This window comes from Ceratotherium simum, chromosome 18, assembly GCF_057802395.1.
Source record: "Ceratotherium simum simum isolate JZ-2026a chromosome 18, ASM5780239v1, whole genome shotgun sequence".
Taxonomy (NCBI): domain Eukaryota; kingdom Metazoa; phylum Chordata; class Mammalia; order Perissodactyla; family Rhinocerotidae; genus Ceratotherium; species Ceratotherium simum.
In genome coordinates, this window is record NC_141917.1 from 59,213,277 (window position 1) to 59,238,328 (window position 25,052).

Here is a 25,052-nt window from a genome sequence, read left to right on the forward strand (position 1 = left end):
GAATTTAGAGTTCCATTTTCAGGCCACTTTTCATGGTCATTTAAGACATATTGGGGCCAGGCGGTGTTGCAACGAAAGATTAATCTCTTTTTCTTTAGGCCCTGAAGCTCCAATTTGGCCCAGTTGTCTAAGAGACAACCCAAAGGGGAATCTTTGGGTATAGAGCTAGAGGCTCCCATGTCCTACAGAAACAGAAAAGAAACAAGACAAAAAGAGGCACATTACCAAAAAAATCCCCTGAACCTATGGGCAGCATCCTGCTGCAAGGTTATATAGGGTTCCTTTAGCAAGGGGCAACGGGGTGTCCCCAACATTTGTCCCCAAGTAAATCTTCCCCATCACCTGGGTGATGGGTGCCTGGTGAATGGCCTCAAGAGAGAGAAGCATAGAAGTCAGAGTAGAAACTCTCAGAAAGCTCAGAGGGACGTTCTGCCCATCCTTTATAACCAGCTCCCTATGAGGAATTTCCTGAGCTCTTGGTAAGCTTGGCTCTTTTCCTTGAGCCAGATTCCCGTTGTGGGAATTGTCTCGAGGCCCAGGATAAGGTCACAGGCAGGAGGGAGGGATCCAACTCCGAGTTCCCAAAGCGAAACCTGTCACAGGAGTCTTAAGAATGGTGACCGTCCTAATGACTTTTAAGTGGTCGACCCGTGCTCATTAACTCGTTGAGAATAAGCACAGTTTTTTTCAGGCAAAAAGCATAGAAAAGTAAGGAAGAGGAAGAAGGCACACATACTGAAGTGGTTGATTCGGTTGTTCCCCGTACGGGCCGCCAAAACTGATGTGGGGCCGCTGAGTCACTAGTTGAAAAAGAATTTTCAGACACCAGCTGCTCGTTCGTTCGTGCACCTTTATTTTGTGTTCAGCATGGGGACAGGACCCATGGGCAGTAGAGAGCTGCATGGGGACAGGACCCATGGGCAGTAGAGAGCTGCTGCCTGGAAGAGTCTGTGCAGGGCCATTATATATGATTTTAGCTATTTTACTATTCTATAGAAACTTCAAAAGAGAAAGTATTAGGTGGTCTGGTTAGCCTCAAAGATTAGGGCATGGGGTGGATAAATGAGATGTGTCTTTGCATTCCAAGAGTAGGCAAAGAGGGAGAATCCCCCTCTGCCCTTTCCCTTAAGGTTCTTATGGCTGGCCAAATAATTAACAAGACAGGTTAGCAGGAGAAAATAATACCAAGTTTAAGAACATGTATACATGGGAGAAACCAGGGACACTGCGTTTCTCAACACAATAGCAGAAATTCTCGTCTTAAATACCATCTTCAGCTAAAGACAAAGGAGGATGTTGGGCGTCGGGGGTGTCAGTTACAGGAGATTACCACTAAAGCACAGTAAACAAGGGTAAGGTTATTATGCAGATTTAAGGCCTCACCTTCCACATTGATAAGTTTCTAGAAATGAGGTCATCCCCCCTCTTCCCAATACAGAGAGGGAGATACCTTTACAAATGGAGATTTCCCTTATAAATGTAAATGTTTGTCTGGCAACTCCTCACAGGGCCATCCAGAGAATGTGGCCAGAGAGACAGAACTTCTGATAAGATGGGCTTGTTGGTGCCTTTCCTATTGTAACATCTATTTTACATTATATTATAGCCATCAGATAGAAGATCTGTTCCAGGAAGGAGTTACTATGTCAAATTCTTTAGGCAGTTAGTGGGGGAGGTCAAATGTCCATTAGAGAAAACAATCAAGGTAAAGAGATATATTTCAGGGTGGCCAAATCCTGATCTCCCACACAAGGTACAGATATGCCTCAAGGAACACAGGAGATTAAAGTCATTGATTACCTCCTGAGGTAAATTCCTTCACTTCAAGCCAGAGGTGATTGAGTAAGTAGGGGCATGAGAGACTGAGTGGAGTTCTCATGGAAATTGTAAAATCAGTCATAAACAAGGTTTTGACCATGTCAAAATCACCAACAAAAAGCACAAAAATACGAAACAATGTGGCACCAAGTAGACTGTGAACAGGACACCTGTGTAGGTATGAGAGCTGAAATAGGAAGGCAGAGTGTTACCTTGTTGGACCTCAGCTGGGAGCATGTGCATCGGGCTGGGCCACTAAAATCTGTTACTGCTCTGTGCACATCCGCAAATGACTATGAAAGCACCACAGTATTGATTTTGGGGGTTACAAATAAATTTTAGTGAGTTGGGTGAATTCACCAATACAGAATCTGCAAATAATGGGAATCAACTGACAGCTCTTTGTTAAACTTCCTTCAAATTGTATGGGCTATCTGCTTCCTGTTGGCATCCTGACTGGTACAGGGAGGAAGTGCCTGAGGGACCTTCCCAGGGAAGTCTGGGCCCCAGGGACCCCCTGGCTACCCCCAGGCTGTGAAGTCCCTCTTGAGATAAGGGAGCTGGCTGTGATGCGCAATGGTTCTGAGTCAGACACAGCTGCTTTGACACCCCCCACCCACACCCCAGCTCTACTCCTTCTCAACTCAGTGATCCTGGGCAAGCAGCTCCCTTTGTCTCTGTATATCCCTATCAAATGGGCATAATTTACTCCATCTCCACTCAGTTGTTTTGGGGACCAATAAAGATCATGCTGAGATCACAGCTGCTGCTAGCAGTGTGGAACAAAGCAGAGAGCTTGGATTCAGACCCAGGTGTAAATCCCTGTTTGTCCCTTGCTGGCTCTGTGACCCTGGGCAAATTAGTTCACTTTCTTGAGCTTCATTTCCTTCTCTGCAAATTGTTGGCTAGACTACATTGTGTCCATGTGACTGGTTGGCTTTGCCAAAAAGATAACAATATTTTTGAGGGTCATTCTTGGCAAATGCATGGTCAGTTCCACGAGGGAGGGATGACGTCTGTTTTGGTCCTCGCTGTATCCCCTAACACAGCCTCTGGCATACAGAAATTGCTTGGGAAATATTTGTGGCTTGAATGAACCCCCTATTTTTGTTTGCCACACCCTGGAATCTTCCCATGGAGAGCAGATAATTATCATAGCTCGGCGTGAGGAGTTTTGTGATGGGAGAGTGTCCAGGAGGCCATGAGAAGACAGAGGAGAAGCTGAGCTATGCCTGGATGGGTGGGTACAATCAGGTGGGCTTCCTATAGGAGGCCACGTTAGAGCTGCATCCAAAAGGATGATTTTGGTTGCACTTGATCAACCCGTGAGCTCCCTGAGAGCAGGGACCGTGTCAGCCCTGCTCACTGCTGCACTCTCAGTGCCTGGCTCAGAACCTCACACTCTGTAGGGGCTCAATAAATGAATGAAGGATGCTGTGAATTTTGAAGGAGCAGTTTCCCCTCCACCCCAGAGGTAAATAGAGGATAGGGGCAATGGGACTCAATCCCACCTCCCCAGTTGAGCTGCTTGGGCTCTGGGAGCATAAACAGCCTCTGCCAGAGCGGGCTACCAAGGAAGCTGCATCCTAGTGTGTGCGTCTGTGTTGTCAACAAAGGCAGAAAGTAGGGGGAACCCATGTTCATCTAAGAGGGGAAGACAGAGGAGCGCCCTAAGTTCTGTCTAGAGTGCAGGCTCTAGAGTCAAGGATTAAAATTCCAGCTCTTCTACTTGCTAGCTGTGTGACCTTGGCCATCCACTTAACCTCATTGTGCCTCAGTATCCTCAACTGTAAAATGGCGATGATAACTCATGGTGCATTGAGGATATTCTATATGCAGCCACCATTCTACAGGCCTTACACATATGAACTTGTCTGTGCTTACGACAAGCCTTTGAGGTGGGTGCTGTAATTCTTCCCATTTTACCAGTGGAGACTGAGACCAGAGAAGAACAGTGACTTGCTCAAGGCCGCACAGCTTGACATTGGGGAACCGGGATTTGAACTCCAGAAATCTGGTGCCCAAATCCATCCTGTTAACTTCCAGGATACACTGCCTACCTACAGCGTGTTGTAGGGTAAGTGATTGATACACGGTAGGTGCCTAATAAATGGCAATTATTGTTATTTTTAATTACTATAATTCTGATAGAGGGCGCTTAGAGGGAGGGTGCATCAGGGGAGACAGAGCCATGGGGCCATGAGTCTCCGCTCCCAGGGCCCAGCCCGCGCCCGGCCGGCCGGCTGGGGCAGGGGTTTGCCTGTCACTCGGCGGCGGCGGTGCTGGACTCCACGTGCGGCGGCGGCGTGCGCGGGTCCCAGTCGTTGACCAGGCGCTGCGCCTGCTCGTAGCACACGTGCGGGTGCCGCTGGCGGAGGCGCAGGCGGACCACGTTGTAGTCAACCTCATGCCCGATCTTCTTGCAGTTGAGGCTCCAGGTGAGGTTCTTGTGCGTGGCGAGCAGCTCCTTCAGGTTCTTTTCCACGTGCGAGATGTGGCGCTGCAGCTTGTCAGTGCCCTGGCGGGGGGGGGGGGGGGCGTACTGGGGGACAGGCGAGCCGGAGCGGAGGGCGGGACGCTATCTGGGGTGGGGGGACACACTTGGGCCAGACGTGTGTGTGAAGGGAGCACAGCTGAAGAGGGGGCGGGCCTCTGATGAGGAGGGACACGCCTGGGCCAGGTGTGCTTGAAAAAGAACCCGCGACAGGGCAGGGCTGAGGGAGTGGATGCATCAGGAGAGTGAGGACGGAGTGGACCTCGGATGTGAGAGAGCATCTAGGCAAAGTGTGCATGAAGAAGGAGCCTCCTCAGGGGTAGCCTGAGAGAGGGGCCGTATCATGAGTGGGTGGGGGATGAGGCGGACAGAGATCGAGGGGACTTTATTTGAGACAGGTGTGGGTATCGGAGGGCCTCCTCTTGAGCAGGAGTTGAAGGACAGACTTGGATGAGGGGGTCTTACCTGGACCAGACGTGCGTGAGGAAGGAATCTTTCTATGGCAGGGCTCGCCTGGAGAGAGCGGGAGGCGCGGAAGGGGGACGGAGAGGGCTCACCTGGGCGAGGCGCATGGCCTCGGGGAGTTGGGTGCCTACGTGTCTCTGGTACACGCGAACCAGGGGTCTGTCCAGCTTTTCTCGAGTCTCCAGGTGAGTTTTTGACAGAGGACCCTGGCGGAGTGCGGTGTGCGGAGCAGTGAGGCCCAGCCTACGGGGCACCCCTGGCCTCATCCCCGCAGACCCTTTCCCCAAACCGTACTTTGATGAGGCCGCGGGTGATGTACATCTCCTGCTTGAATTTCGTGCACCGGTGGATAGTTCCCCTCATCAGTCCTAAGGTCATGTTCATTCTTTCCTGGGTGGGTAAGAGCGCAGGGGATCACGCCGGGTTCTCGTCTCCTCTCCTCCTGCGTCCCCTACTCCCGCCTCGGTACTCTCCCACCCTAGCCCCCAGCCGCCAACTAGGAACCGTGCCCGCCACGCCCACCATCAGCTCCGAGGTCTCGCGCGTCTTCTGTGCTATCGAGGCGCACACTCGATCGCTTATCTGCTGTTGTTGCTCCTGGATGTCCTCCTCGTTCTTTGCCATTTCTAGCAAGGTGTCCTTGGACTCCATCAAGAGTCGCTTGGCTTCGTACAGCGCCGCGGCGCACTCTGCGGGCGGGCGGGACGCATGTGGGGCAACAAGGCCCTTTTCTCCAGCCCGGCTTTCTGCGTCCCCCTCTCTACCCTCAGGTGGTGGTGGGCCCTGGGCGAGGGGGCTTTATCGAGGGACTGGGAGAAAGTCCAGGGGAGGGGCTGTTAGTGGGTTAGTGTGAGTGGCGCCTGGGAGTGACTGACCAGTGTTTGCACGCATGCACGCGTGTGGGAAGCAGGACTGTGCAAGGGGAATAGCTAATTAAGAATGTGGGCTCAGTTGGAGACTGGCTTTCAGTTCTCTCATTTGGTCTAGGGGGGCAATTCCCCAGGGAAAGGGGCAGCTGAGAAGTGGGGGAGGGCTGGGCACCAAGGTCACCCAGGATAGTGGGCTCCTCTCTGTGGGGGCCCACCTGGGGTGTAGGTGCCCACAGGGTCTGGAGGTGGCGTTTTCTGGCCCTGAGTGCGTGGAGTGGGGACACGGGAGAGGTTCACCCATGAGTGGCGGCCGGCCTGCTCCAGAACCTTATCCAGTGGCTGGTTCATTAGGTCCACAGCTTGGAGCCTTTCCTTACAGCAGAAGACCAGAGTGTCTCGGCAGGAGGCCAGGGCCTGGGGGTGAGGAAGGAGAGAGAGGCAAGGGAAGAAGGCAGAGTGTGAGCTGGTAGGTTGGGTGTGGGGGTGGCTGGAAGAGATTTGTCTCCTGGGGACTGCACTGCAAAGCTAGTCTGCATCTAGAGTGACCCTCTCCAGTTCTTGTTGCAACCGGACAGGAGCAATTTCCAAGTGTTGAAATTCAGACCCCCACCTTCTCACCCCCTGTCCAGAAGCCTTCAGTAACCCTGGGTGGGGAGCAGTAGGGGCTGGTGGCAGCTTCCTCGTCTTGGGTGTCAATCGCTTGGGTTCTGTGCCTGGCTTTGCTCTGGCATCCCGAGAGAGCCCCTTCCCCCATCAATTTCTGCATCTGTCAAGTGGAGAGGTAGCATTGCCTATACCTACACTTCCGTATTCCTGTGCCATCCCTTTGCTCCTCAACTGCATTCAGGGCTTATCCCACCCCCACTCCTAGCCTTGGGGTCTCCCTTCCTCTTCTCTAATTAATATCAAGAGCCCTTTGCTGTCCTCAGAGTCCTCCCCCGCACCTCCCCCAGGATCTATCTCATCTGGAACCCCCATCCCCATCCAAATCCTACTTCCACCATTAAAAAATAAAGCACATTTCATTCCTTTGATACTTGCAATTATTTGAAAGTTGTATTAAAACAGACGTCTTTTCACATATGTATATACCCATATAAACACCACCCTCATCAAAATATAGAATATTTCCATCATCCTAGAAATTTCCCTGGGGCCCCTTTTCCCCTCCCAGGTAAGCTGCCTTGTAGATTAGTTTTGCCTCTTCCTTAAGGGATTGGTAAACTACAGCCTATGGACTGGCTGCCTGTTTTTATAAAGAAAATCATATTGGAACACGGCCACACATATTCATGGACATGTTGTCTCTGGCTGTTTTTGTGCTACACTGGCTGAATTGAGTGTTGTGATAGAGACTGTATTGCACACAAAGCTTAAAATATTTGCTATCTGAATCTTTAAGAAAAAGCTTTTGAAATCTAGAACTTCATATAAATGGAATCATATAATGTGTATTCTTTAAGTTCAGCTTCTTTTGCTGAATAACATATCTTTGGGATTCATCCATTTGGGTGAAAAAATGGATTTAAAAAGTTTTTTGTTCATTAATTCAAATAGCCATCAAGCTCCTCCTGTATGGCAGGCAGTGTGCCAGGGAGTGGGGATGCGGTGCAGAGAACTGATCCGGGCCTGCCCGAAAGAAGGGAGAGGGTCAGCAGGTGAGGACGTGATTGCATAGTGAGCAGGTCAGAGAAATGAGGACTATCTGGAGGGGCACCTGGGATCAAAAGAGGTGGGTTTTTTTTATTGTGGTAAAATAGACATAACAAAATTTGCCATTTTAAGTATACAGTTCAGTGGCATTAATGTTGTGCAGCCATCACTACTGTCCATTTCCAGAACTTTTTCAACATCCCAGACAGATCTGTACCCATTAAAGAAAAACTTCCCACTTGTTCACTGGTGAGAATGATACAATACAGAAGGAAATATTGATGACGCAGGAGTAGGGGGAGAATGTGGGTGCAGAGATAGATGGAATTATAAGATTTCCAGAAGAAGAATGAGAGAGGTTCCTTGCGGTGGCTTCCATGCATTGGGGTCTTGCACTGAGAATGAGGAAAGAGCAGGGAGTTGAAGAGGTTTGAAGGAAGAGAAAGATAAGGTATGAATTAACTTGCACAGTGGGTCAGTGAGCCTTCTAGAGACACATGGTGAGATCCCTGGGAAAGTTCTGAGTGTCAGCTTGAGGTTTGAGTTCCTAATTTTAAGTTGAAATATGTTTACTTGGTGGTGAGTATTTTTCTCCGAAATATTCACTCCAGGCCTCTCCACTGGTCCTTCTTGGGTTCTATGTATGTCTGTCTTTTCCCATCTTCCTATTTCCCTTTCTCTCTTTCAAGCCGTTCCCTATCTCAGAGTCTTCTCCTTTGTTGGTTTCAGACTTCCTTGAAGGATTTTTCAGGCATCACCAGATTTAAAGGAATATGACAGTGGTGGGGTGACTGCAATTAAGATTCAGCACCAGGGATAGCGGTGCACCAGCCATAGGTCTCCTCTCTTAACCCCACCCCCCTACCCTGGCCAGTCCTTTCTTTGAATGCCCCTATAACTCAATTCTGCAAGGGCCTTCTGTCCTTGTTCACTACTTTTTCCCCAGTGCCAAGCACAGTGCTTGGGACACCAAGGTACTGGATTAATATTTGTTAAATGGATGAGTCAAAAGCATGCACGGGTTACCAGCTAACCCTAACCTGTCCCAAAGGCTCATGAGACCTGGCTAGTCTCCCATCTCCATTAGTGCGCTCAAAAAGAAATCCTTGTGGCAAGAGTGAAGGATGCAGTGAGAGGCCATCTCTAGCTGGGGCCAATAAAGACGGAGCACATGTTACAGTGTAAAGAGCTATGTTCAAGACACCTGAGCTGAACCACAAGGTCGTTCTCCCACTTCTGGGTGTATATCCAAAGGAAATCAGGATCGTATTTCCATGCTCATTTCAGCATTATTCACAATAGCCAAGATATGGAAACAATCTAAATGTCCATTGACAGATGAATAGATAAAGGAAATGTTATATGGACTATTATTCAGCCTTAAAAAAGGAGGAAATCCTACCATTTATGACAGTGTGGATGAACCTGGAGGATATTATGCTAAGTGAAACATGCCAGATGCAGAAAGACAAACAGCACATGATCTCACTTACATATGGAATCTAAAATAGTCAAACTCATAGAAGCAGCAAGTAGACTGGTGTTTGCTGGAGGAAGAGAGAAATGGGTAGATGTTTGTCAGGGGGTACAAATTTTCAGTTATGCAAGATGATTAAGTTCTGAAGATCTAATGTACAACAATGTTACTATAGTTAACAATACTATATTTTGTAATTGAAATTTGCTAAGAGGGTAGATCTTAAGTGTTTTCACCACACCCACACAAAAAGGTAACTATGTGTGATGGATATGTTAATTACCTTGATTATGGTGATTGTTTCATGTCTACATACATCAAATCATCAAGTTGTACATTTTAAAGATATATACAATTTTAAATTATTAATTATACCTCCCTAAAGCTGGAAAAAAAGACACCTGAGCTGAAACCACAGCTCTGCCCCTGGCTAGCTCTGTACTTTTGGTGAGCCTCTCTCTGGGCCTCAATTTCCCTGTCTCTAATGAGGGGATCGCAGGAGTGTTTTAAGGAGTTAACGCAGGGACCGCACAGGGCTTGGCACAGAGTGGATGTTCATTGTTATTTTGAGGCCTAACTCTATCCCCCAGAGCCCCAGTTTTTCCATTTCAAAAAGTGGGAATACGATGAGTGACAGGTCAGGGTGGGTGGGTTTGTGGGTTGGGATTTGCTGTGGCTACAGTCCCCAAGGTCAGGGCAGTTCACCCATTAGGGAGCCAGGGATCCCCTCTAGCCCTTAACTTGGCTTCATGTGTTTCCAACCTTGAGCAGGGCCTCTGATTGTTCCATATCTTTCTCCAACTTCCTCTTCATGCTCTCGAGCCTCTCCTTCTCCCAGGTAAGCATACTGTCAGCTTTGTCAGGGACCTGGAAAACAAGGAGAGAATCTCTCACACCTGGGGAGAGGGCTGGAGGGAGAGTTCTCCAGGGTAGTAAAGCGTTTGCCAACTTCATAAACTCTGGGTTTGGAGAATGGAGTTGGGGGTCTCCTCACCCTTTGGGGATCTTACTCTTTGAGAAAGCTTTATCCTTTCAGGGGGCTCTCAATTGGGGGAAGTCTTACCCTTCAGAGAGTGGGGCTGGGGGCTTCTCCCTTTTACAGGTAGGAGCCCAGTAAGCTGGGATGGAGATGACTTGGGGGCAGGTTGTTATCGCTCTGGGGCTGGGGTCCCCCTTCCTTGGAGATAGTCTTATCCCCTCTCTCTGGCTAGAAGTGGATGGATCTCATCATAGGGATGATGAAGTTTGCCTTTTTGGGGTCTTAATATCTGGATTTGGGGGCTGGCAGTAAGAATCCTTCTCTGTGGGTGGGGTGTCATCTCTCTTCAGGGAGGCTGGAATGTTCCCCCTTTTGGAGTAGAGGTCTGGGGTTTCACTATAAGGGGAGGATTGCACCAGGGCTGAGACTAGGGGTCTCACCCTTTCTCCCTGGCTGGGGGCTTAACTCTTGGGTGCCAGGGCTGGGAGTCTCAACCTGTAGCCAGGACCTGTTTCTTTCTCCCCAGATGAGGCCTGGGGAGGGGTTCGCACTGCCGGAGGCTGGAAGGGGGAGGGTTGGGTTTAAAAAAAAATTTGAGGAGAGTTTCTTCTGGGTTGAGACCAGGGCATCGCCTGGTGTCCTCAGCTGAGGGTGTCTGGTGTGTTTTCACTGGGACTGGGGCCTTGAGAGTCTCACGCCCAGGGAAGGGTCTCACCTTCTGCGCCTGGGGGTTGGGTGGGTGATTTCATGCCTGGGCTGGGAGTTGTGGGTTTTACTCTTTGGGAAGATGTAATCTAGTTTGACTCAGGGTTCCCAGGCTCTCTCCCTGGCTGGGGGAGTGGGATAGAATCCCTCTCTGGGGCAAAAGGGGCTGAGGCTCTCATCCCCTTGGAAGGGTCTCACTCTCTGGGGCTGGAAACCCAGGCACTTCATCTTGGGGGTGTCCTCATCTTCTTGTGCCCTTACTCACTGAAGTTGGGGCCTGGGGGGAGAGTATTTTCTCTATGGGCCGGGTTTTTCTCAGGCTGAGCATCCAGGAGCAGAGGCCTCAGTCTTTGCGACTGGGCTTGCGGGGATGGTCCCACCTGCTCAGACTTGGGCCGGTAGCCCCGCAGCTTGATGCTCTGCTGGTTAATAAGCAGGCCCTTGCGCACTTCGCTGAGCCTGTGGTCGGTAGCCTCCCTCTGGCGTTGCAGCAGCCGCAGCTGCCCATTGATCTGGTGCTGCGCACGGCCCAGGCGGGCGGCGGTGAGGCGCGCTCCGCGTGCGTGAACATGTGCCGCCTCGGCAGTCTGCAGGGCCCGCGCGTCGCGGTGCATGGGCAGCGGCAGGCGGGCATGCCAGGCGGGCGGCTTCATCTTGTCCTTCCACAGCGTGACGCCCTCGCCTGGCGGCGGCTTCTCCAAGGTGCCACCGCCTTTGAGCATCTCCACACGGAAGCGCCAGGGCAGGATGTAGGCTTCCCGGCACAGGTGGCGCGCCACATGCGGGTCCCGCACGCTGTCCTTGGGTTGCCACATGGTCACCACCTCCTGCCCGCAGCGGTCCGTCAGCTGGTGCGCCTTCTGCGTTGTGGCCTTGGCCGCCTCGCGCCATGCTGGAGCCCCAACGCGCGTGTCCTGACTGTGCTGAGCTGGGGGTATCAAGACGGGCATTGTCGCTGCTTGGTGCCCCGCCTGGGCCGGGATCCCCAACGACACGAAACTCCTTCCTGGCCTGCCGTATAAGTGAAACAGAGCACCCGTCACCATGACGACAGCGGCAACGGGGCAGACAGGGTTCCAGAAGTGGGGGAGGGGAAAGACTACAGGGAGGGGTTGGATGCAGCCTTTGCTTCGGAGCTGCTCTGGTAGAGGTGGCTTGGAATCTGGGCTCCTTGAGAAAGCTGACCTTATCTAACTCGCCTCGAGCTGTTGTTGCTTCTTAACCTCCAGCAGCACGGGGACTTCTTCCAGCTCTTAGGACACACTGAGCTCTTTCCCACTTCAAAGCTTTGGATTTGCCATTCCCTCTGCGTGGCATACACTTTTCCATGTCTTTCCCATGGCTGGATCCTTTTCAATCTTCAGAACCCAGCCTAAATATCACCATCTTAAAGGAATTTTTCCTTAGCACTCCATCTAAGCCCCACTCTCTCCCATCACCTGGGAATTTTAGTGCAAGCCACAGAAATGGAAAAGATGATCTCACAGTCAGAATCACAGCCAAATAATACCAAGACACGCAGTGGCCCTTGAGGATACATGGTGAGGACACCATGGCTGCTGTTGCAGAACTCTCAGCTGCGCTACATCCTCTGTCTCCAGAAATGTCAGCTGCTCCTGCTGGCCACCAACTGAGTCAGTTCTCTGTGATACCTGCTTCTCTGCCTGTTTAGTTCCCAGGGTCCAAGGTGGCTGCATCTAATTGGCTGAGCCTGTGTCACATGGCCATTCCCAAGCTGCAAGGGAAGCTGGGAAAGTGAGTCAAGTCTGAGCTTCCTGTTTCTAGGGTGAGAGGAGGATTTTGTTTCTCACCAAGACTCACATGATGTGGGATCCTCCAGCATAGGAAGCAAGGACAGAGTCTGGGGAAGGAAGAAGAGACAACTGCCCTCACTCATCCTTCCCTCATGGTTCTCTATCACATCACCTTGATTCTTTCCCTCCAGCGGTGGCCTCTTCACTTGGGCAATTGGTAGACTCCTCAAACTCAACAGGTCCCAAACCAAACTTTTGGTTAACCTCCTCAATCTTTTTCCTCTGCTAGTGTTCCTTGACTACTGTCACTTGGTAGTTGGCCCACCATCCACCCCAGATGCTCATGTTAAAAACTTAGGAAGCTTCTTTAATTTTTTCACGTCCACATGCAATCCATCAACCAATTCTGCCTTTCCTACCTTCAATATTTATCTTCAATATGATCATATTTTTCTCCACCAACATTCTCATTCACATCTCTCACTCACCTGGTGTTCCTGTGTACCCTCCCCACCCGCCTTGTCTCCTCATATTCATTCTCTACATCTCAGCCCACACTATGTTTAAACCAGAGCACATCCCTTTCTTACTTAAAACCCATCAGTGAATCCCGTTGTGCTTAGAATAAAATCCAGACTCTTTATGTGCAAGGCTCTGCATGATCTGGCTTTTCTCACTTCCCGGATCTAACTTACCTTCTGTCTCTCACCCCCAGGTCCACTCACTGCTCCAGTGTCCCTGGCCATCTTTATGTTCCTCTAACATGTCATACTAGTTCCTACCCCAGGGCCTTTGCACTTGCTGTTACCCTTTTGGTTAGATCTCTTTCCCTCAAAATTTTTGCCTGGCTGAGTTCTTGGTGTCCTTCAGGGTGGTCTCATCTTTTCGACAGGTCTTCCTGGACTACTCAAAAGTAGCTCTCTTAGTCTTACAGTTTCTTTATAGAGTGCCTGATAGCACTTACCACTATCTGAAAGTCTCCTATCCATTTATTTGTTTACTTTAAAATTTTTGATCTCCTCCCACTTACCCTAGAAGAATCTAAGAAACTTGAGAGCAGGAACTTTGCTCTCAAGTGCCTAGCAGAGCTCAAGGCACATAGTAGGTCCTCATTACACATGTGATGAAGGAATGGATGGCGTCAGTCACATGCTGTGATCATTTTATTTGTTTCTTTTTTTGAGATGAAATTCTCATAAATAAAATTAACCATTTTAAAGTGCACAATTCAGAGGCATTTAGTATATTCACAGTGTTGTGCAGCCACTACTTCTATTTAGTTCTAAAGCATTTTCATCACCCAAAAATAAAATCCCATACTCATTAACAGTCATTTCCCATCCCCTTCTCCCCTCATCTCCTGACAACCAGTAGTCTACTTTCTGCCTCTATGGATTTGCCTGTTCTGCATATTTCGTGTAAATTAATCATACACTATGTGAACTTTTGTATCTGGCTTTTTTCACTTAGCATAATGTTTTCAAGGTTTGTCCACCCTGTAGCATGTGTCAGTGTTTCATTCCTTTTTATGGCTGAATTACATTGTATTTATATACCACAACTTCGTTTATTCGTTCCTCCATTGATGGACATCTTATTTGTCTTTTACTTTTCTCTTTTGTCCATCTTCCCTATCAGGTTGTGAGCTTCATGAGGGCAGTGACCTTGCCTTTCTTGTATACCATTGTATTCCAGCACCCAGCACAGAATGTGGCTCATAGTAAGTACATAACAAACATTTATTAAATGAATACATGAGTGAAGGAATGAATACACATTTTTATGTTGAGTGATTAAGAGGTGCAAGGATGAAGAAGGAATGAATGACCTTGTCTTTGCAAAACCAAAGGATCATTCAGTAATGGGGAGGAATAAGATGGACAACTGAAGGCTCCCAGGTAGGCTATGCTGGAGGCCCACCACGGTCACCAGGAAGAGATGGGGGCAGCTAACCATTGGTGATGGAGGCTTGTTTCAAGGATTCATGGGAATGTGGGTTTAGCATGATCGTTAGCTGCTGGGTCCAATGGTATCTGACTCAACAGATCCTCACTAGAGTCAGGATAGTGCCATGGTCAAGATTCTGGAGCCAGATGACTTGGGTTAAAATTATGATTCTGACACTTACTGTCTGTGTGATCTTCAGCAAGTCACTTGACTTCTCTGTGCCTTCATTTCCTTATCTGTTGACTAGGATAATAGGATCACGGCATGGATAAAAGGAGTTAATATGAGTCAAGCGCTTAGCATGGTGGCTGACACAGAGTGGGCATTATGCAAGTGCTAACTTTTCATTTTTATTAATTGAAATGAATAGAAGAATGAGCTATTCTAATACCAGGAGATGCAGAGAGGGTTTCACAAGAACCAGGAAGACAGCTCACTTGGGACAACATAGGTGCACTCTGCCATCCACCTTTGCTTTGTTCATTTAGTGCCAGAGGATGGCACTGGGTTGGTTTCCTGCCTGGTTTATGGAGCACTTCCGTTAGGCAGTGTTCCTGCCAAGCTACACAAGGAACAACTGAGGGAGGTTTCTTGTGCCAAACCCACATATGGAGGATTTTGGCTCCAACATGGGTCTCTGGTGAAATTCATTAGGGCTATGAGTGCAGTCTGTTCCATTCTGGCTTTTTGTTGGTTCAACCCCTTCATGCCAGCACACTCCTGGTGTATATTACCATTGTTTGAGCATTGAAATTGGTACATACTACTGCCTAGTGCTCAGTCTGCCAACTTCTCTTCATTTTCACCTTCCAACCCAAGTTTAACTATATCAACTTCTAAAACTCACCTCCAGTTTCTGGTCTCTGATGGGCCACTTTGGACACTTTTCTCTAGACTGACACATATGCTTGTGTTTGAGAAATAGGTGAACCTCTTATGCTCAGCTTTCAAAGCCTGCTTGTCACAGCCTGGGATGGCAGGTACTAGAGACTGAATGTTGCGTCTCCCCAAAGTTCATATCTTAAATCCTAATGTCCAATGTGATGGTATTAGGAGGTGGGGCCTTTGAGAGAAGATTAGGTCTTAAGGGTGGGGCGCTCATGAATGAGATTAGTGCTTTTATAAAAGAGACCCCAGAGAGCTCCCTTGCCCCTTCTTCCATGTGAGGACACATGAGAGGACAGCTGTCTACGAACCAGGAATTCCTCACAAGACACCAAATCTGCCAGCACCTTGATCTTGGACTTCCCAGCCTCCAGAACTCTGAGAAATCAATTTCTCTTGTTTACAAGACACCAGTATGTGGTATTCTGTTACAGCAGCCTGAACACACTAAGACAGCAGGTGCCTGGAAGGAACCATAGCAGGGCTGGGGTTAGCTCTCAGTCTCCAAGAGAGTCAACTACATGTGGCTGAACAGAAATGATGAAGTTCAAAAAATGCTACAGAAACATTTACATACATGAGCCGAGGGCTGGGAAAACTCTTTGCTACTCTTCAAGCCCAAATACCTCTCTTAAGCTAACAAATAAGCCTGCTTTTATGAAAGTAATAATAAGCCTGCTATGAAAGTAATGTATGCACACTGTGTAAAACGCAGAAAAGTATAGTGAAAGGAATCAGAATCATCTATAATTTTACCATTCAGAGATATCTATTCTGAACATGTTTTAATTTTATTAAAAATTTTAATTTTATTTTAATTTCATTCCTTCATTTCCCAGTTCCCCCTCCCTCCACGTAGTTATAGTTATACACATCTCCCTCCTCCCAACATACTGAAGCTCGAATATTTCTAACTCAGGCCACTGAGGAATAATATTTGTGAAATTAGCTTTCTGATTTTTATAACAAAGTTTGCTTTACAGAAATTCCTTTCTGCAGCCAGCTTTGCTGGGACCACTTGTTCTATATAATGGGTACTGAAAAGTGGGGAGCAGAATTCTGCCCTTGGATTAAATAGAGAAATTGCAAGATGTATGAGGAAGGAGAGCCTTCTGAAACTTTTAGCTTTTCTTTCCTCTTTTTCCTTTGGCATTATATGGAGATGCCCTTTGCTCTGAAATCTTGGCAGGTAATTATCAAAGACCCCTTTTTAGGTCTTCCCTTCTGGGGCACTAGGTTCTACTTTTAGCAGATGCCCCCCTTTCTCTTGGAGATAATCACATCAATTGGTCTCTTGTTCCAGGGGGATGTGACCTAGAATCAGTTTTGTCTTTGAGAAATGAGGTCACTTTCCTGGAGGAGGTGTCAAGAGATAGTGGGAAGCCCCAGGCTGGGAGAAGAGGTTCTTCCTGGTCACCTCCTGCAAAGGTGGTGACCGTGCTGGTTGGTGAAGGATAAAGACTGGTCCATATGGCTCTAGCGCCCATCAGTCCACTGAAGTGGTTCAGACCAAGGTTATCAATGTCCTCCTGCAGCTGACAAATTCCATAGTTATTTTCCATCCCACTCAACTTGACCTCTCGGTAGCATCTGCAATTGTCAACCACCTGAAACTTGAATCTCCTCTTTCATACTTTTCCCTTCTACCTCTATTCTGGGTCCTTCACTGGGTGGTTGTCTGCCGTCTACCCCTCCAGTGTAGAGTTCTTCAGGTGAGTTAGGCAGTCTTAAAGATGGCCCCCAATGGTCCCCACCTCCTGGTCTTCATGCCTTGTGGAATCCCCTTCCTTTGAGTGTAGGCTTGACCTAGTGACTTACTTCTAACTAATAGAATATGGCAAAAATGATAGAGTGCCACTTCTGAAAGATTAGGTTATAAAGAGATCATGGCTTCTGTCTTGCTCCCTCTTTCAGAAATGGAGAGGCCATGTGGCAAGGACCTGAGGGAATCTCTCGCCATTAGCCAGTTAGGACCTGAAGCTCTCAGTCCAATATCACGTGAGGAACTGAACGCTGCCAACAACCACATAAGTGAGCTTGGAAGCACATCCTACCCTCGTCTAGCCTTGAGATGAGAGGGCAGCCCAGGCTGACATCTTGTCTGCAGCCTGGTGAGAGACCTGCGCCAGAGGACCCAGCTAAGACATGCCCAGATTCCTGACCCACAGGAACCCATGTAATAAATGTGTTGTTTTAAGCTGCCAAGCTTTGGGATAATTTGTTATGTAGCAATAGATAAGTAATGCATTCAGTTTCCATCCTCCATTCACTTCTCGTTACTTACCTTCTCCCTGGAAAACACTTGTCCATGTTAATGGATTTGGGTATTACCTATTAGCTTGGGATGACTGTGGCTTTAAGACCAATGAGTAGATTTCATGAGGTGAGCCTCAGGTTTAGAATAGCATCCAGATTTCTTACCATGATCTACGGAATCCCGGTTCCTTAACACCTGGCCCCGCCCACCCTTCCTTCCCCATCTGCTATCATGCTGTCCTTGGATCATGAAGGATCAGCCATGCTGGTATTCAGACTCACCAAGCTTGTTTAATCTCATGGTCTTTGCACTTGCTTCCTCCCTTTCTGGAATGTTCTTCCTTCTCCAGAATGTTCTCCTGCATTTTCATATGGCTTATTCCCTCTCATCCTTTAGGTCTCTGCTCAGATATTCTTTCTTAAAGGGCCCTTCCTTTACCATCTCATCTGCAGTATCATACCATCATGCTGTTCTATGTCCCTCCTTCTCCTTCTAGCACTCATCAGTTTGTGAGTCTCCTCCCTCCCTCTCTAGATATCAGCTCCTTGATGGGAATCTCATCTGTCTTAGTCATCATTGAATCCGTGGTGCCTAACCCAGTTCCCAGCACAGAGCAGGCCCTTAATAATTATTTGCTGAATGACTGAATGATGGTGATCCTACCATGCTTGGGCATAATCCATGTGTGGACCAACAAAGAACTTGCTGCTTCTTACATGGGCATTCCTGTTCTGGCCTCTCAACCTTCAAGCATCCTTCTTATTTGTGGGGGAACCCAAATTAGGTGGGAGTCAGGACTGATGAAGGGCCTTATCCACTGTTGTGGGTTAAATTGTTTCTCCCTACTCCCAAAAGATATGTTGAAGTCCTGACTCCTGGTACTTGTGAATGTGACCTTATTTGGAAATAGGATATTTGCAGATGTAATTAGTTAAGTTAACATGAGGTTATATTGGAGTAGAGTGGGCCCTTAATCCAATGACTGTTTTCCTTATAAGAAGCCTATGTAAAGACCTGGAGACACATGCAGGGAAGACAGCCACATGAAGAAAGAGGCAGAGACTGGCGTGATGCATCTACAAATGGAGGAACACCAAGGATTGCTGGCAACCACTAGAAACTGGAAGAGGCAAGGAAGGATCCTTCCCTAGAGCCTTTGGAGGGAACACAGCTCTGCTAACACTTTTGTTTCAGACTTCTGGCCTCTAGGACTGTGAGAGAATAAATTCCTATTGTTTTAAGCCACCCAGTTTGTGGTAATTTGTTATGGCAGCCCTAGGAAACTAATATAATGGTTTGTCCCTTTTGTCTGGGGTGCCCTGCCTACTCCTGGCCTGTCTCTGTATGGTCTTTCCTAACATCTGTGCACACGGGGAGCACCTCTTCAATGCTTAAAGAACAGAATCAGAGAGAAGCAGCCTTTTCTTCTCCTGGCTGTCCAAGCTCATCTTCTAATTTCTAGGTTTCCCACCTTAATCTTATCCCCCTCTCATCTCAGATTCCCTGAGGCAAGGAGCCCATTGATATGGTCCACAAAGATCTGTGCACAGCAGGTTCGAGATGGATGGAGAGTGGACTTGGGGAGTCCACCAGAAAATCTGTCTTTCCTAATGGATTGATTGATCCATCAAGTTATTTGACAAATATTTACTGAGTATCTGCTCTGTGTCAGGCACTGGGCTAAGAACCAGGAGATGAGAGTGACAACACAAAGTCCCTTCCCTCCTGGTGCTTCTCATCCAGTGGGGGAGACAGAAAATGAAAAACTAAAATAAACCACAAGATTGTGTCAGATAAAGGTAATTGCTTAAGGTGCAATGACCATCATCATCATCATCAACATCATCATCATCATCATCATCATCATCATAGGCAGGACAACAAACTGCCAAAATGATGTGATTCTAATTTTATTTTATCATAGTAAGATATACATTGCATAAAATTTACCATCTTAATCATTTTTAAGTGTACAGTTCAGTGGCATTAAGCACATTCACATTGTTGTGCAACCATCACCACTATCCATCTCCAGAACTTGTTAATCATCCCAAACTGAAACTCTGTCCCCATTAAGCACTAACTCCCCTCCCCTGGCACCCACCATCCTACTTTCTGTCTCTATGAATTTGACTCCTCTAGGGACATCATATCAGTGGAAACATAAAATATTTGTCCTTTTGTATCTTTCACTGAGCATAATGTCCTCTAGGTTCATGCGTGTTGTAGCATGTAGGCATGATTCTAATTTGCTGGAAAGTAATCTACCAACATTTTAATGGTGATTATGAATAGGATTTGGGTGACCTTCTTGTTTCCTTTTACACTTGCTGTATTTTCCAGATTTTCTACAATGAATATGCATTACCTTGATCATGAAAAAAGCCTTTAAAATTATTGCCCTCTGTTCCTTCTGTCTTTCTTCCTTGTCAGTGATGCTGCTAGGGCTCCCCAGTGCCTGGATCTACCACTGAGGACCCTTCTACTGCTACAGTGTACTTCTCATTTGCCTGTTTATTTTTCTACTGCCTCTTCTAATTACTGTATAGACGGGAAGTCTCAGCAGGAACAGATATACACTCAAACTGGGTAATTTGAGGAGAGTTTGGTGAAGGTGTGGTAAGGAGGTAAGGAAACCACATAGGATGGCGCAGTAACCTGGAACTAGCAGCAGGCCTGGGAGCTGTTACCACCCCTGGGCAGAAGCAGAGAGAGGAGGGAGCAGTTACTGCCTGAATCTGGAGAGGGCCGCCTGCCAGGACCTGTGATCTATGGTCTAGGGGCACAGGCATCTGCAGTGAACATGTAAGGAGGGACCTGAGGGAGAAAATAGCCTGGCCTCACTCTCCTCCATTCCTTTGACCTCCTGCAAGGGTTTCCTTTTGCCTGAACCCAACGAGAATTCAGAGAGCAAGGGAGCCTGTTGCTATGATCCATGAGGGTCAGTATCCTAGGACACAGAACAAGGGGGAGAGGGAGAGTGTCTCAGGAGGTGGTATGGAAGTTCTCCAGTGCCAATTCTCATTGAGACAGAGCTCTGAGGGCAGGACCATGCTTCCCCGCTCGGTACAATGCCAGACACAAAACAGATGTTCATGAATGTTGAATACATAATCATAAAGTAGAAGGAGACTGAGTTTTTAAATTGTAAAATACACATAACATAAACTTTACCATTATAACTATTTTTTCCAGCTTTATTGAAATATAATTGACATATAACATTGTGTAAGCATTAAGGCCTACAATGTGTTGATTTGCTACATTAATCTATTGCAAAAAGATTACCACCATAGCCATTGTAATCATGTTAAAGTCACAAGTCGGTAGTCTTAAGCACATTCGCAATGTTGTGCAGCCATCACCACTATCCATCTCCAGAGCTTGTCCATCACCCCCTGAAGAAACCCTACACCTATGAGCAGTCACTCCCATCCCCCTCCCCCAGCCCCTGCAACCACTAATCCACTTTCTGTCTTTATGGATTTGCCAATTCTGAGTATCTTATATAAATGCAGATTGAATTTTGGGGAAGTAAACTTATCCTTTCATCTCTGGCTCTCCTCTTCTTTTCTCCCCTGAAATTCTGCTTGTGGTTTCAGACACTTGCATATCAGGCCACTCTGATAATAACGGGGAGTTTTGGAGAAGGGGACCTGGCCTTCCTCTCCTTCCTCCTCTGCTCCCTCTGGGGCCCTGGGAATGATGGGGAAGTTGCCAGCAGATAATGAGACTCCCCCGCTCCCTTAATGACTCTGGGGGCTGTGGGGATGCCGCAGGCCAGCTCTGCCCTAATTAATTAATAGGGAGTGCTACCCACAGAGGAATTAGCCTCGATTCCTCCATCTCAGGCTCCTCTTGGCTCAGTCTTTGCTCAGGCTCCACCCCACAGCTGGCGCAGTCATCTGGGACAGCCTGGGGATGCTCTTTCTGGGCTGGCCTGCCCTCTGAATGGTAGAACCAGAGCTGGAGCCACTGGTCAGAGTGGACCTGGGGTGGGCTCAAACTCTGGACCCACCACTTATTAACAATGTGTGCTGAGACAACTTGTTTGAGCCCCTTTTACATTTATAAAAGGGAGCCAGCAGCCTTTCCCTTACTGAAAGAATGGGAGAGAGACTTACAGGGCCAGGATGAGGGTAAGGTGATTGAGTGATTCGCCTGCAGTGTGAAATGTATGGGAGTGCCAAAACCCTGTAATTAAGATAAGTCATATTCCAGACTTTGAGAGGTGATGGATATGTTTATGGACATGAAGGTGATGATGGTTTCACGGGTGTATACTTATTCCCAAACTCATCGAGTTATATACCTTAAATACATTCAGCTTTTTATATGTCAATTATACCTCAATAAAATGGTTTAAAAAAGAGAAATGAATAAGGCAATGAAATACACAGCGACTCTGTGTTTATATTTAATTTCTAAACAACGAAATATATCAGATCTTTTTCTTTATGAGTTATTCTCTGGAGATATAGTTATCTTTTCCCATTCAGAGATAATAAAAATATTCTCCTATAAAAAAAGATAAATAATATTCCAATGTCAACAATTAAAAAACAAACACACAAAATTAATGCAAAAATCCATGGTGAGCAAAATAGCAAAATGTTAAAGACAGAATCAGTAAGAACATCCAGTCAAGCCACGCAGGAACCTGAAGCAGGAGGAAAAGATCCTGTCTTTATCTGAAATGTTGATATTTTGTTCATCGTGGATTTTTTGCATTCGTTTTCATTTTTAAAAATATTGCATTGAAATATTATTTATCTTAAATACTGTTTTTTGGGGGGGGCACTCCCTTGCTTTTTCTTTTAACTGGAGTGAAATTCACACAATATAAAATTAACCATTTCAAAGAGTACAATTCAGTGGCATTTAGTACATTCACAATGTTGTGCAACCATCACCTCTATCTAGTTCCAGAACATTTTCATCATCCCTAAAGGAGACCCCATCCCCATGAGCAGTCACTCTCCATTTCCCCCTCCCCCAGACCCTGGCAACCACTTATCTGCTTTCTGTCTGTATGGATTTGCGTGTTCTGGACATTTCATATACGTGGAATCATACAATATATGGCCTTTTGTGTCTGGCTTCTCTCACTGAACATCATTTTTCCAAGGTTTATCTATGTTGTAATTTGCATCAGTGCTGCCCCCACACATTTTGCGTCCATGGCAAGTGCTTCACTTGCCTCAACCTCGTCCAAGCCCTGAAGAACTGTAGCAGTTAACTTTTATTGAGCCCTTCATGTAAGATTCTTTTTTAAACTGAGATATAATCGACATATAACATTGTGTAAGTTTAAGGTGTACAATGTGTTGATTTGAAACATTTAAATATTGCAATATGATTACCACTAGCATTAGCTAACAGCTCTATCACATCACCTAATTATAATTTTTTTGTGTGTGTGTGGTGAGAACATTTAAGATCTAGTCTCTTTAACAGCTTTGAAGTGTACAATACATTATCGTTGACTATATCACTATGCTGTGCATTCGATCTCCAGATCTTATTCATTTTCTAGTTCTTTTAAACCTCACTACAGCTCTCTGGGGGTAGTTCCTGCAAATGCAAAGGCTCTGAGCATTCCTGGTTTACAGATGGGGAAACTGAAGCTTGGAGAAGTTAAGCAAGCTGCCATAAGCTTACAGAGCCTATAAGTGGAGGAAGTGGAATCCAAACCCAGGCAGCCTGATTCCAGGGTCTGTACCCTTAGTACTGTGTATGTAGAGTGCCCAGGCAGTGCCGGCCTAGAGGGGTTCTCGGTACATGTGGAGCAGCTCAGGCCACATGGATCCAAAAGGCGCAGGCTCTGCTGGGGCCAGACTAGGCTCCCCGAGTTGCTTCCCAGAGGCTTTTCAGTTGGGGACAGGTTGAGTTTGATTTGCCTGTGGAACATGTGGGGGAGATGCACGCTGCCCTCCTTGCTGTGTGCCAAACACCCCAGGCACTTCCTGCTCAGAGTTTTTGCATTTATGGTTCCCTTCACCTGGATTTCCTTTCCTACACATATCCTCATGGCTTGCTTCCTCATCTCCTTTGGGTCTTTGCTAGAATATCACCTTCACACACAGACCTTCACTGAATAAAGTATGTTACTCCTTCCCCACCCTCCATATATTCTTTCCCTGGTTATTTTTTTCATAAGGCTTATCACCATCTATCAATGGTTTACGAAGTGTGGTCTACAGACCCCTGGGGTGAGGTGTCCCTGAGACTCTTGCAGGGGCTCCACAAGGTGAAAACTATTTTCATACTAATACTAACATATTATTTGCTTTTTTTCTCTGTGTTAATCTATGCACTGGTGATAGAAAAGCAATGGTAAGTAACAACTGCCAGCATCTTAGCATGAATCAAGGCATCAACACCAAATTGTGCTAGGAGTCCATATATTCCTCGCTGCTACACTCAAGGTTAAAAAAACAAAGGCCAGTTGCATTTTGGTGTGTCCTTGATGAAGCAATAAAAATCATTCACTTTATTAAATCTCAACTCTTGAGTGCATATCTTTATTTTTTTCTGATTTTAATTGGACTTTTTTTTTAAAGACAAATTTTTTTTAGAGCGGTTTTAGGGTCACAGCAAAATTGACTGGAAGGTACAGAGATTTCCCATATACACTCAGCCCCCACTCATGCACAGCCGCCCCCATTACCAACATCCCCCACAGAGTGGTGCATTCGTTACAGCTGATGAACCTACAGTGACACAGCGTCATCACCCAGAGTCCACAGTTACATTAGGATTCACTCTTGGTGTTGTGCATTCTGTGGGTTTGGACAAATGTATAATGGCATGTATCCATCATATGGCATCATAAGAATATTTTTACTGCCCTAAAAATCCTCTGCCTATTCTTTCTTCCCTCCCCCAACCCCTGGCAACCACTGATCTTTTTACTGTCTGCATAGTTTTGCCTTGTCCAGAATGTCATACAATTGGAATCATACAGTATGTGGCCTTTTCAGATGGGCTTCTTTCACTTAGTAATGTGCATTTAAGGTTCCTCCATGTCTTTTCATGGCTTGATAGCTCATTTCTTTTTAGTGCTGAATAATATTCCCTTGTCTGGATGGACCATGGTTTATTTTTCCATTCACCTACTGAAGGACGTCTTGGGTGCTTCTGAGTTTGGGCAATTATGAATAAAGCTGCTATAAACATCTGTGTGCAGGTTGTTGTGTGGAACTAAGTTTTCAACTCCTTTGTGTAAATACCAAGGAGCATGATTGCTGGATCATATGGTAAGAGTATGTTTAGTTACCAGTTCATGTCTTTTTAATATTCTGTATGATGAAATGGGAAGTATGCATAAAGCATTTTTTCTGTACACTGAAGTACCATGTTAGCTGTCTCCAGGAAAAAAACTTGTGTCATTGTTTGAATTGCAAGCAGAACTAGCCACTTGATTCATGGAATACCGTTTTTAGATACACAGACTTCAGTTATTCTGACAGGTATTTGGCAAAAATTTTCATAAAAATGAAATAAATGGGCCTGTCACTTTAAGGAAAAACAACCGACAGTAGTTGTTGTCACTGATAATATTTGAACTTTTAAGTGAAAACTAGAATTTTGAAAAACTTGTGTTCATCGCAGTGATCTTGACAGATTCCCAACACTTAAAGACTTTTCTGATGAGATAGGTGGTCATACAAACAAATGTGACTTTTGGATATTGAATAATGAAATGTATTAATATTTGGAAGATCTGTGTAATTCAGTGAACTAATA

At 46.6% G+C, this 25,052-nt stretch overlaps 2 protein-coding genes across 3 annotated transcripts in view; one reads left to right on the forward strand and one right to left on the reverse strand.

The window, feature by feature from the left end:
- Positions 1-25,052, forward strand: part of SLC1A6 (solute carrier family 1 member 6) — a 154,110-nt gene that overhangs the window by 103,441 nt on the left and 25,617 nt on the right. The window contains exon 1 of one of the 2 annotated variants that reach the window (XM_087443696.1): positions 13,853-13,934. The exons of the other annotated variant lie outside the window; for it this stretch is intronic. The gene's annotated coding sequence lies outside the window, so the exon portion shown is untranslated. Of the gene's footprint in view, positions 1-13,852; positions 13,935-25,052 lie in introns of those variants that run through there. 2 annotated transcript variants of the gene reach the window in all.
- TEKTL1 (tektin like 1) lies at positions 4,082-11,416 on the reverse strand. The gene is made up of 7 exons (XM_004443525.2): positions 10,841-11,416; positions 9,539-9,643; positions 5,862-6,060; positions 5,300-5,466; positions 5,072-5,167; positions 4,870-4,983; positions 4,082-4,336 (listed from the first exon to the last, which is right to left on the reverse strand). The coding sequence occupies exons 1-7, from the start codon at positions 11,408-11,410 to the stop codon at positions 4,082-4,084; spliced, it is 1,506 nt and encodes a 501-aa protein (XP_004443582.1). The 5' UTR covers positions 11,411-11,416.